This window comes from Vombatus ursinus, unplaced genomic scaffold (assembly GCF_900497805.2).
Source record: "Vombatus ursinus unplaced genomic scaffold, bare-nosed wombat genome assembly UNPS02010461.1, whole genome shotgun sequence".
Lineage (NCBI taxonomy): Eukaryota > Metazoa > Chordata > Mammalia > Diprotodontia > Vombatidae > Vombatus > Vombatus ursinus.
The window spans coordinates 9,317,328-9,330,480 of record NW_020950239.1 but is presented as its reverse complement, the minus strand read 5'-3'; the positions used below and the strand labels follow the sequence as shown (position 1 = coordinate 9,330,480).

Here is a 13,153-nt window from a genome sequence, read left to right as displayed (position 1 = left end):
TCAATGTGAAGACAAAACTGTTTTTTATTTAAATTATTATCTTTTCAACTCTTTGAAATTCCTTCAAAAAGGAATTGTATCTTTTTTAATCTTTTATCATCAGTAAAGTTGTTTTTATTCTATTTTAAGGTCCCTGAATGCTTCATAATCCCGAGTCTGAATTATTGGATTGTCCTGAGTTAGGCCTGACCCAGAATATGCTCTGTATCCTCTTTTATTTCAGGCACGCAAATAAAGCTCCCCAAGGGTAGGCGCTTAAAAATTCCTTCTGTGAAGCCAATTGACAAGAAGCAAGATATCTCACTTGACAAAATAATATTCCAATTTGCTGAATACACTATGCTTTTTTAAATTAAAAAAAAATTTTAATTCAAGCATTTATTTTTTTTCTCCTTCCCATTCCCCCAGGGGAAGAAAAACCAAAATCCTTATAATAAATATACATAGTTGAGCAAAGCAAATATCCATACTGACCATCCCAAACTGTGTGTTTGTTTACCATATGTTTTTATGATTAGCTTTAGGAGGTTGGCCCTACTCGGTGACTTTCTTTCAATTTCTTTTTGGCTTCAGAGAGCCTTCATTGTTCTCCATGGCAACAAACTCCACCTAACAGTCACCCCAAAGGTGTGTGAAGGAATAATTCACAATTATTGCCAAAATACTTAAGCTAGATGACTCCTGAGGGCCTTTATAACTGAAGTCTATGATTCTATGATTTATCCTTAATAATAACCGCTCACATGACCATCTATACACTGCTCTGAAATCCTTTCTATACAATAACCAGGTGAAGTAACTAGCCTACCTATTATCACCCCTATTTTATAGATTAAAGAGCCAAGGCTGAGATGTTAAGTGACTTTCTCCAAGTTTCATGGCAAGTAAGAAAAGGAACTCCAAAGTCTGTAGGATTCTTTCCACACCAAACAGCCTCTCTCCTTACATAAGTCTTCACCACAAAAAAACATTTAACTGAATTTCAGGAAACTAAGCATAAACATTTTAGCCGGGTTCTTTCCCGCAAGTTCACGGGGAGAAGGAGCTGCTGAAGAACACGGAAATCCCCTAAGAACCATCCTCGTCAGCTGAAAGAGCCGTCCAGTCTCTCCTGGATTATGGTGACCAGCTCCTGCTTCTGTCCAGCCTCGCCCCCTCTCCGTCCTCCAGACGACGGCTTCGGCTGTTCAGAAGCTTTGGGACAAAATACAGGCTCTTCTCTGGGGTCTGGCCCCGACCTGCTTTTCCAGGCACGGAATGAACAAAGTACACAATTTACCCCGATGCTGCTCCCTGTCACCTCTGAATGTGCCAGGGCAGAAAAGCTAGAAAAAGGCAGAAAAGGCAGCAGGAATTCTGCCAGCCCTCCAGGGCACCAACTGCCCACCTTCTGGGCTCTTTATGCCTCAGGCAACAAGGAGGCCATGCCAGTGGTCCAAGCTCTAGTTCTCTTGAGCAACCATATTCTGAGGGCAGCTGCTCTGACCTTCGGAGGAAACAAATACCGCTTGACCCCAGCAGGCTAACGGCACACCACTCCCCTCATGTGCCCTAAACTCTGGCCACACTGGCTGTTCCCCAGACACAACGTCCCGTCTCCCACCTCGTACCTCTGCACAGGTACCTGTCCCTCCTGAAGCGTTCATCCTCCTCACCTGCACTTCTGGGAACCCCGAGCTCTCTTGGAGCATCAGCTCAAGGGCTACTTCCTCCCGAAGAGCTTTCTTAATTTTCTGTCCCCCCCCAATCACTGCATACTTATTTCTTAGAGAGCCTGTATTTAATGACATGTGAATATGCCACAACTCTCAGTAGAATATAAGCTCCTTGCGGGCAGGGGCTAGTCACTTTTGTGTTTGTGATTCCCTCACTTAGCAAGGTGCCTCGCATGTAACAGACTTAGGAAACACTTGGTGATTGACTTCATTCATTTGCTCATTCATTCTGGTCACCAGGTGATTGGTTTTGGTTTTCTGGACACAACACCACATGGAGACAACATCTGAACTAATGTTCCCTTTGCTGGGCTGTCCCTCCTTGGCCCCTGCCTCCTCCCTAAGGGTCAAGTGGACCTTCTAAGCTGGAGGTTGGACTGTCTAGAGAGAAGCCCCACTCCCCCTCCAAGGACAGTTACACCCATGACACAACAACCCTGGGGGGGGGGGGTGCAATTCTTATCCTCATTTTATAGATCAGGAAACTGAGGCACACAAAAATTAAGTGATTTGCCCAGGATGACACAGTCAGTCAATATCTGAGGTTGGATTTGAACTCAGGTAAATATGTAACTTGTCTTCTAATAAAAGGATTTTTAAAAAAATTATATAAATCTTAAGAATGACTTTGAGTAAATAAGTCATTTTGACTATCATAAATACCTAAATTAACTATAAAGGACATATGAAGAAAGACACTATCTGCATCCAGAGAAAGAACTGATAAGTAGAAGTATATATAGAATAATTTTACACATATGTACCTACTTATGTCTAATGGTAGGCATCTCTAGGGCGGGGGGGGGCGGTGAGGGAAGAAAAAAAAGAAATTTACATGATAACTTCATTATACATTTAAAAGGAATAGCAAGTTGTACATAATAGATTTGCAGTTTCATGTGCAATCATCTTTTTTTTATTATGCTATTTTATGGACATGATTGTTTTATTCTATAAATTAAAAATAAAACTAAATTACAAAATAGAGAATTTAAACAAAAAAAGATATAAATCTCCAGTTTTTTTAATGGATAATTTATAAAAAGCATTTTAACTTCTACCTACATTTTAGAATCACATGCATGTATGAAACACTCTTTCTCCACATTTTACTGTATAAAGTCCTAGCTTCACATTCTGGAAAATGCTAAGTCCATATCTCAATGTACAAAGTACAAGGTTTCCTTTCATGGGATCTATCTCCATCTTGTGGTCTTCAGGCATATCACCCCTAGAGATTTTTAAAGGCACACTGTATTTTTGCAAGAGGACAACCTGGAAACAGTGTCAAGGAAGGGAAAGGAGTAGAGAAAATTAAGAAGAAAACGTTCAACAACGTCAAATGTCTGTGATGAATTCAGAGACAATAAGGGCTGAGCAGAGGACAGACATGCAGAGGCCCTGCAGTGACATCCGGTCAGCTCACCATGATTCTAAGCTTGGACCAAGGGATGTGCAGGTAGCATGAGGAGCAGGCACTAAGACCAGAAGTGAGCAATGACGTCCCAGGTCCAGCAAGACGGATGATGCACAGAGAGAACAGCGCAGGATTGCTAGGTTCATGACCTCAAACCATGTTCCACCAACCCTATCATCCAATCCAATCCAATTCAATTCAATTCAATAATCACTGACTTTGGCCAGGCTCTGTGCTAGGCATCTGAGATGCAAACAAGATCCAATCTGTGCCCCAGAGGAGCTTAGAATTCAGGAGGGTGATGACATACACACAAACACTTGTTTTCAAATCACCTGTGATTTAATCAGGCATCACTCCAACACACGGCCTCCAGGCCTTAGGTGGAGTTTTATAAGGGCTGCGGTCAAAAAATCTATCACCAGTCAGCCTCATAATGGTGAACCTCTCTGAACAGCAATCTCTCTCTCTCTCTCTCATCTGAGGGATCCTGTGAAAGAGGAGTAAGCTTTGGTTCCAAAGGTGGAGGTTTCAGGGACGGTTCCAGTTCATCAAATGGAAAACAACTTTCTAACAAAAGGGCCTACCTACCCTCTCAGTGCCAGTGAAGGTAAACAAGAGGGCAGTCTTCCAGCTCAACCAGGGGGTAGCCAGAGAGCTCTGGGTCTGGTGGTGGTAGAACTCAAGGGCTCCCTGCCTCAGAATTCCAAGAGCAGGGCAGAAGCCCTGAGTCAGGAATGGCCCAAGGGGCTAGCAGGTACATAGCACTCTGTCCTAGGACACCAGAAAGGCCCTCAAGGCCTAATACTCTGAATCTCAAAGGGTTTTTCGGGGAGGAAGTGAGGGGTAACTCGGGAGAAGGAGATCAGCTGAGGAACCAAGGGGACCAGGGATGAAACCAAACAGGCTAGCCCCCAACCCAAAGATGTAGCAGGGGATAAAGCATGGCTCTGGCACAAAGTCCCAGTTCAGGAACTAAAAGTGGAAAAACGAACAAACAGAATCAGGTACTGATCCCTGTAAAGAATCATAAGAGATCCAAAGCTCTAACCTCGAAGGAGAGAAGAGTCCACAAGGACAGTATGAAAACCTGAAGAAATTAAGCAAGAGATAAAAAATGAAAAAACAAAAACAAAAACAAAACCTTAAACCCACAAAAAGCTCTACAGGAAACAACTGGAAGGAGAATAAGTAGCTTAAAGCAGAAAGTGGTAAACTATACCCAAATAATGAATTTCCTAAATATGGGAATAAATCAGACACAGCAAGAAATATTAGAATAAAATTAAAAGATTGGGAAAATAGAAGAAAATCTACTATAAAAATTAATTGGCCTGAAAGATAGGGCAAGGAGAAATCATTTAAGAATCATTAAAAAAAAGGGGGTTAGGGCAGCTAGATGGCACAGTGGACAGAGTGCCGGAGTCAGGAAGACTCCATCAAATCTGGCCTCAGACACTTACTAGCTGTGTGATCCTGGACGAGTCACTTAACCCCGTTTGCCTCAGTTTCCTCATCTATAAAATGAAGCGGAGAAGGAAATAGCAAACCACTCCAGTATCTCTGCCAAGAAAGCCCCGAATGGGGCATGAAGAGTCAGACATAACTGGAAAAAACAAAACAAAACAAAACAAAACAGCCTGGATTCTATATTTTAAGAAATCATAAAAACTGCCCAGATATATCAGAACCAGAAGGCCAGGTGAAGATAGGCAGAATTCACAGATCAGCCCCTGAAAGAGCTCCCTCATCAAAGAAAATATACTTCACGCAGCCAGAAAGAGTTCGTTCGCCACAGTCAGATTATATAAGACCTAGCAATTTCTACTAGAAACAAGAGCTCTCTGAAGTGTTTCGAAAGGCAAAAGGTATAGGCTTACAACCAAATATAACTTATCTTGCAAAGATGAGTATAATCCTGTTGGGGTGGGGGAAATGGATCTTTAGTAGTATAAAAGACTTTCAAGCACATCTGATTGAAAGATCTGGGTAAGAACTTTAAAATGCAAACCCAAAGGCACAGAAAAACTTAGAAAGGTATTTGAGCAACTGAAAAGAGCTGTACAATGACATGGTGCTAACATTCTAAGACAGAGTCCCTTCAATACCTTAATGTTTTCACAGGATGTTTTGAGGGAGTTAAGTAAGAAAAAAACAGATGTAGAGGTAGATTGATTCTGTTCTGAGGGTTTTAAAACCCTCAGAGTAAACAAAAGAAAAGGGAGGGTAAGAAGAATGACCAAGTGTAGAAAGGAGAAGGGAAAGACTTGCTATTATTTCTCCTAAGTGGGGTTCCTGAGAAGAGTATTCAAATATGGAGGAAGCGGTTGGGCAGTGGGTGGCAGGCAAACATTACTCATTCGAAATGGACAAATGAGGGGTGAACACACACAAACACACAGACACACACACAGACACACACACACGTTGGGGTAGAGCTACATTAGGCTCAACAGGGACACAATTTGCAAATATTGCCAGGTAGCTGCAGGCAGGTCAGCAGCCAAAGACCCAAACGGATCCATCCTAGATGAGACCGGCCAAGGCTTCTAAATGATCCAAACTGATCCACTGGATTAGGAGTGTGGAATTGAAAACTGATTTTTAATTCTATTTTGTTAAGACTCAGTCAAGCTAGATTTAATAATTCCCCTTCAGCTATAAGGGGAATTAGGTAACCTCAAGTTACCTCAGGTAACCTCAAGTCATTTGGCTCACAATGCTACTGTTGGGATTCGGGTAAATCCAGGCCACAGTCCTTATCTTATCTTGTCCCTAGTATCTCCACCCACCGCATGAAAACTTGCATCTCCACATTTGTAACTTCAACACCACCCACATTCTGAGGCAACTACAATTGCCTAAAGGTTAATCCCATCAATCTAAATCAGAAGGCTGATTTTATCACTTGAGGACTACTCCCTGCACCTGATGACCAATCTCATCCCCAGTGGAGGAGCTGAGATGACATTTATCTTAACTCTTCATTGAAATGTCCACCAATGAGGATTGTCTTACCTTTGTCCTGTGACCTATTCTTGTTTGTAATTAAGGAAGTTTCAGAAGGGGAGGTCCAAATAACCTAATCTCCAACTGATATTGGAGAGTTTGGGCTTTTTTTTTTTTAACCTTCTGGCCAATCAGAAGAAGATACCCCTATGTTGCTAGAGATTTTGTTCCTACATCCCATTGTGGGTCGTCCTTCATTCTCCAAGGGGACCATGCCATCATGGAGGTGATGCCATGACATGCATGTGAATTGGAGGAAGGGAGGGAGGGCCGCCCAAAGTCACCAGCCTCACTCACTTTCCTCCGGAGCCATCTGGGTCCAGTGGCAAGACATGGATCAGGATAACCAGAGATGGGCCTAGGAGGAGTCGTGGACCCCATTTATTGGTTAGCCTAACTAATAAATGGATGGTGCTCAGGTCTTCGCTGCCTTAGTCTACCTTTATTTCCATCTTGACCAGGGTGTTCCAAAGGAACTAACTCTCTCCCCTGTGAATTCACAGACTTGGACTTAAATTGTATGGTGTTTTAATGGTAGGAGGAATGATACTCATGGCAGAATATTGGTTCAGGGCCATCTAGGCCGCTCTCCTCCTCCTCCTCCTGTCCCTCCTTCCCCTCCTCTTTAATTCTAGGACCAAATTGCCCATCTGAGAGTGTCTTTCCAAGGTATGTATGCTTGTGGGGGAGCCCCACAGGTTGCCCATCTAACTGCATGTCACAAGCTGGACAAATGGCATTCTTCATCCACCTGTTTTTTCCTACATGGATGGTTTGACTGAATCCATAATTAATTAGTCTGTCCTGATACTCAGTTTTTGCAGACCAGTGGGGGATGGGGAAGGCCTATATCTTGCCAATGCAACTCTAGGCCATTTTAAAAATTCAAAACTAGGCACAGGGTCAAGAATGTGGCCAAATCAGAAACAGACATGGCCCAGCCACAACCTGTAGACTTGACATATATATTTCCAAGTCATCCAACATGAAGAAAGGGCCAGGATTTAATCTGGAAACCATAGGCTGCCAATCCCTACTGGGCCTCAGTATTACAACTATTTTTTTCCATGATTTCCATGACATAAAATTTTATTACAGGCCTGTCTCTATAAAGAGTTAGGTAGGGAATGAGGGAGAATCCCCACTAGTGGTAGGCACGAGGCACCAGCCTGAGCAGGGAACCAGACTGCTGAAGCCATCGACAGAGCTGAAGCTGCAGCCACGGCTGGGTCGGGGCAGGTCACCCACACCCGGGCCGAGAGGCTGGTTGGGCGTCTCGGGCTGTCTCCTGCCAGGCAAGAAGGCTTGACTCCAAAAAGCCCCTGGAAGATCTCTGTGCTATTGTTCTGGAAAGCCCTTCCACCCAGAGGAGAATGTCTTCCGAAGATGAGAGTGGATCCTAGAAGAGAGAAAGGTGCTAAAAAGAAGAATAGAAAAGTTGGGAAAGGCCCCCAAGAAATACTTTCCATGGAACACTCTGTTACTTTTGTGAAGAGTCTGCATAAAGAGAGCAGCCCCTGAGACTGAGATGCCCTTGGCGAAGAACCAAAGCAGGGCTCTTCTCATGATGCAGCGGCCCCTGGATACGCGGCACGAACAGGAGTCGGTTAGGGAAGAGGGCAGTGGAGAAGAGAAAAGAACACCTGCTTTGTGCCACTGCACCCTAACGACAGCTAAAATGTCCCTGAAAACAAACGGCACAGTGGATGGAGCGTGGGGCCTGCAGTTGGGAAGTTCTGAGTTCAAATGTGACCTAAACACTTAACTAGCTGTGTGACCCTGGGCACGTCACTTAACCTGTCTGCCTCGGTTTCCTCATCTGTAAAATGAGGTGGAGAAGAAATGGGAAACCTCTCCAGTATCTCTGACAAGAAAACCCCAAATGGGGTCACGAAGAGTCAGACACAACTGACCAACATCATTGTTATTATGTGTGGTCTCCCCATTAGAAGGTGAGCTCATAGAGAGCGGGGAGGGGCTGTCCTACCTGTTTGTTTCTCCAGTCCTTTGCACACAGAAAGCACTTAATAAAGGCTTCGTTCATTTCACTCATCTTACTGTCTGTCCCTCCACTTTTAAACCTGGGCTAGACAGAAGGATCAGCTGGGCAACACCTTCCCCCTCCTCTACCTGACTTATTCCTTACCCAAGCTATGCAGTTACTTACATTTCTCAAAGGTCAAGGTCCATTATCCCTCCCTCTACTGCCAAGATGACGATTTTCCCACTTACTATCCAGAGGAAAGCTACACTTGAGATTGGCAGGAAATAGTCTCAATTTTTCCTGGGGGGTAAAAGGTACCATCTATATCTCATGTTTTCGGTATCAGGCCTATGGCTCCAGAGAGAGCCAGGCTAGGGACAGAACACTTTTCCTGATGTTATACTGGTGTTAGAATGAATAGTACAGTACTCTCACTCTAATCAAATACCCCTACATCTTTATAGCTGATATTAAGAAAGCGCCAAGTGGAAAAATGACCCCATTCGGTAAGGTAAGGATGAATGTATATAGGCACCTTGTCCACAAGAAAATCAGCCCATTTAGCAAATGGAAAGGTCCACAAAAGCTGGACTTTGAAAAGCCTACTCCAATGCTTAATGGGGCCCACTGCCTGAGAATGATAAACCAAATAAAAACACCATATGGTATTATGGGATTTAACCCAACCTGCACGATACTGAAGATAAAACGTGTCCCTTGATCAGAAAAAATGAAGGGAGGGTGGCTGGAAGGAAGGAGTCTATCTACAGCATTACTGCATTTGGCCAAAGGATTATGCTGGGGTTAGTGAGTGTGCTGACATTGCCCATCTGATTATAAAACCCAGTTGCCTGTATCAACAAAGGTCCACCATTGATTCTTCTTCCACAGAAGGGGTCCCTTAATAGTTTAACTATTAAGCGTCCAGTATCCTAACCACTCAGCAAGGCCCATAACAACAGTCTAAGAATCTCTATCAATGATGACTCGCTCCCTCTCCCTCAGTCTCATAGGACCCAAACCCAGCCCACCAAGAAGACTGTCCCAGTTCGCCATTCAACAGAGACAAGATGAAACTGACCAAGGGGGGCAGAGAACTAGCAGCGCTGGGGGACCTGACTCCCACAATGGGGGAAGGTAAACAAACCAGACACGAGGGCCATCTGAAGTGTCCACATCCTCACAAGGGGGCACCCGATTGGCCAGAGCTGGCAGTGGTGAGGTTAGTAGGAGAGGTCATCTGTTTTGTGTACGTTGGCCTCAATGCCTTGTAGGGGACAGAGAGGCTATTCTCAAGTTCATCATCACGGATTTGTTTTCCTTGTCTCCTGAAGCATATGAAAAATTCAGTCTAAAGGGACTTGGAGGTCCTCCTGCCCAGTGGGAACACCTTCCTCACCCAGCACGGCAGGTTGCCACGGTAAATGGGTGGGAAAGGGGAGTAGGCATTTTATCTAAAGTACCATATTTTAAATGTTAGGACTTGTATCCTTTGTTCCCATCTCATGATTAAATGTGTTTTTATTATATCATAAAGTCCACATGAGGCTCACTGCCTGAATCACTGCCTATCTCAGAATAATGGAGAAGGGGCACAATGCATACATCACCTTTAGGGAGATCGGTGAATCCTTGGTGGAAAATGCTGGTACCCATCAGCCCAGGCTTGGCACACTTCTGGGCCCTGGGGCCCCCAGAGGTATGACTGCCTGATTTTTAACATGTGGAATGACCTGGGCCAATACAGGGGCTGCCAGTGAACGTAATGGCCGAGGATGCTATAATCCAAACCAGGACCACTTTGCCCCCCTCAACCCAACAAATCCATCCTCAGTATCAGTTCAGGCTGGTTTATGGCATCCTTCCACTTTTATCCAGCTGCTCCCCTCAAACCTCCCACCTCTTCAGGGGTTCCACGGCTCACCTGAGTGGGGCCACCAGGGATGACGGTCACTTGCCTTCCTGTGTTTAACAAACCTCTCAATGTCCGCACCCTACTTCCCCCCTGATGAACTGTCACTCAGGCTTGATGCCTGTTGGTCAAATGGTAAAAATGAAATAGATTTGGGAAACTTGACCCTGAAAATCTTCAATCAGACTACAAGTGAGTTAGTGGAGGTGGAGGCTGGCTGTCAACTCCCTTCTTATCAATTCCATGTTTTAATAATAAGATTAATAACTCCCTTTTCTTTTGTCTCTTCATCCTAAAGGGGAGGCAGCCTGGGAAGGCAGCACCATTATGGACTGTTTGGTATCAAAGAGGCCCACCCTTCTACCCAGGCAGGGAGGATCTAGGGCCAAGATAACTGGGAAGAGGGGCAGCTAGGTGGCACAGTGGATACAGCAATGGCCCTGGATTCAGGAGGACCCGAGTTCAAATCCAGTCTCAGACCAGACACTTGACACTTACTAGCTGTGTGACCCTAGGCAAGCCACTTAACTCCAACTGACTCACAAAAAAACCCCCAAAACAAAAACAGATAACTGGAGGATTCATAGCAGAGGGAGCTATCCTCACTCTACTCTCTGCCCTCTTCCAGAACCTCAACTCCAACAGCTCACATTGCCTAAAGTGGACAATCAAATTAGCATCAGCTTCTGAAGTTACTTCTCTTTCCACTTTCAAATGGACCATCAAAATGCCACCAATTAATTGGCCCTCTGTCCACATATCTACCAAGGTTTCCTTCAGTCTCACTCTAATCAGTTCAGCAGCCAGCTTCTCAATAGCAAGTAGCAATGGCTGAGGTATGGTTCAATGGATTCCTCCTTAGTTGCATGTAGCAGGTCAACCCTTCTGGCTTGGCAGGAGTCTCCAAACTTATGCCCTTAGTGGAACACATTCCACAGAGCCCACAATTCCTACACTCTCAAATGATAGAGACTAATTCTGAGATACCCATTTGACCAGAGTTTGCCACCCTTGTTTGCTAAACTAACACTCAGCAAGGATATTCATTTACAGGTGCAGTTTTCCAGGTGAAAAGTTTTCTCCAGGTGAAGTTTTCCTCCTGTGGGGATATACTCCACAACAGCACATATGGGAATTAGGAAGTCTGTAAGGTCCAAAGAGCTATACTTTCTTCTCAATATGGGTTTATAGCATTCACTGAAAAGCTGCTTTTAATGCATCTAGTCTAGCCCTGTTCCAGGTCTCCAAAAGAATTAAAGCTAGCATTTCTATAGTGCCTTAAGGTTTATAAAGTGCTTTAAAAATACTATTTCATTTTATCCTCAGCAAAACCCTGGGAGGCAATAGGTACTATTATTATCTCCATTTTACAGATGAGGAAACTGAGGCAAACAGAGGTGAAGTGATCTGCCTAGAAGGGCAGTTAGGTGGTGCAGTGGGTAGAGCTCAGGGCCTGGAATCAGGAAGACTCACTGAGTTCAAATCTGACCTCAGACATACTGTGTAGCCCTGGGCAAGTCACTTTGCCCTGTTTGCCTCATTTTCCTCATCTGTAAAATGAACTGGAGAAGGAAACAGCAAATCACCAAGAAAACACCAACTGGGGCCACTGAAGAGTGGGGACAGGGCTAAACAACAACTTGTGGGGTCACAAAACTAGTAAACGCGTGAAGCTGGATTTGAATTCAGGTCTTCTCGACTTCCGGTCCAGCAGTCTATCCACTGCTCCATTTAATACCATGTGGCTTGGTCACCCCCTTAGGACTCAAAGCCTAGACAGAAGAAGTAATGGCTAAGAAAGATCCACCTGCTCTTACTGCTGAATTGGCCAAAGCTGTTTCCCCCAGCTTTTCAGAAGCCACACTGACAATCAACCTGAAAGCTAAATCCACTTTTGTGGCATCACTGAAATGCCTCTCGAGCTAATGGAAGCCCCCCACTCTTGGCACCTATCCCACCAGAACTCCCCATAGTTACTATGCCTGTAATGCTCCCACGCCCCTTTGGCATCCCTTCAAACGCAACGCCAACGTCACTTATTTCTTCCAGGAGACCTTTCCTAATCCACACACCCTTCCTCCATGAAACCTTTCCTAATTCATCCAAGTACAATGCACTTAATTTGGTAATTTTCTAATTCATGTATCACATAAAAACGTTGGCCACTACAGTTGTCTTTGCATCTCATCCCTCTCCTTTAAGGTAGACTTCAGAAGGGGAGATGCCACGACTTTTCGCTATCGTCTTTAAATCGTGACACATCGCAGGCCCTTGACTGATCTGTAAAAACAGCGGCTGGGGAGGGGACTCGGGGGTCCAGGTTCTCCCCTTTCATCTCTAAACCCTCAGCTCCGCTCTGCTGCTCACGTTCCACACTGCTTTTCACTCCCAGCTAGGCTGCTCCCCTCTCTGCCCCGCCCTCTCCGTCCCGCGGTGTCACTCCGGCGGGATTGCCCAATCATGGCTCCCACCCGCGCGCCCGCCCCGCTCCCCGGGCTCACCGATGGGCTTGTCCAGCCGCATGAGGCGCAGATAGGGCTGCAGGGGGCGGGGCGCCGCGTCCACGATGGCGGCCGCCGACAGGGTCAGTGAGCGCCCGCGGCTGGGCCCGGGGACGGGCGGGGGAGGGCGGCGGAGGCTCGAGGCGGCGCGGGCCGCGCACACGACCAGCGCCTGCCGCCGCAGCCCCGCCAGGACGCCCCGGGCCAGCCAGAGGCGGCCCGCGGCCATCATGGCGAGCGCGCAGCCACCCCGGAGCCTGAGCGGCGCATGACGTCAGCGGGCGTGGTGCGCGTGCGCATCGCGGCTTCGCTGCCGGGTGCGGGGGATGCTGTCAGCGTGCCTTTGGTCCTCTGGCATCGTGACCTGCGCTTGCTGTGCCTTGGCTGGAGCTGCCCACGGCCCGCCCCAACTATGGCCAGAGGGATCGTCTGAACATTAAGCTGCCTCCCCCGCCCGGCATCCGTGCCCAGGAGGATTGCAACAGGCTGGCCCTGCATGCATCGCCGTCATCTCCTGCCTCCCAGCCTTTGTCCCCCAGGCCAGTGCACCCCCGCCTCACTTATTCTTCAGTGTCCTCGAAGACTCCAGCACGGATGGCCTGGACCGCAGCTTCT

General features: G+C 46.1%; 1 protein-coding gene across 1 annotated transcript in view; it reads right to left on the bottom strand.

The window, feature by feature from the left end:
* Positions 1–12,770, bottom strand: part of COQ2 (coenzyme Q2, polyprenyltransferase) — a 37,542-nt gene extending 24,772 nt beyond the window's left edge. The window contains exon 1 of the mRNA XM_027854639.1: positions 12,539–12,770. Within this exon, the coding sequence (XP_027710440.1) occupies positions 12,539–12,770 (232 nt within the window). The remainder of the gene's footprint in view (positions 1–12,538) is intronic.
* Positions 12,771–13,153: the final 383 nt, after the last annotated feature.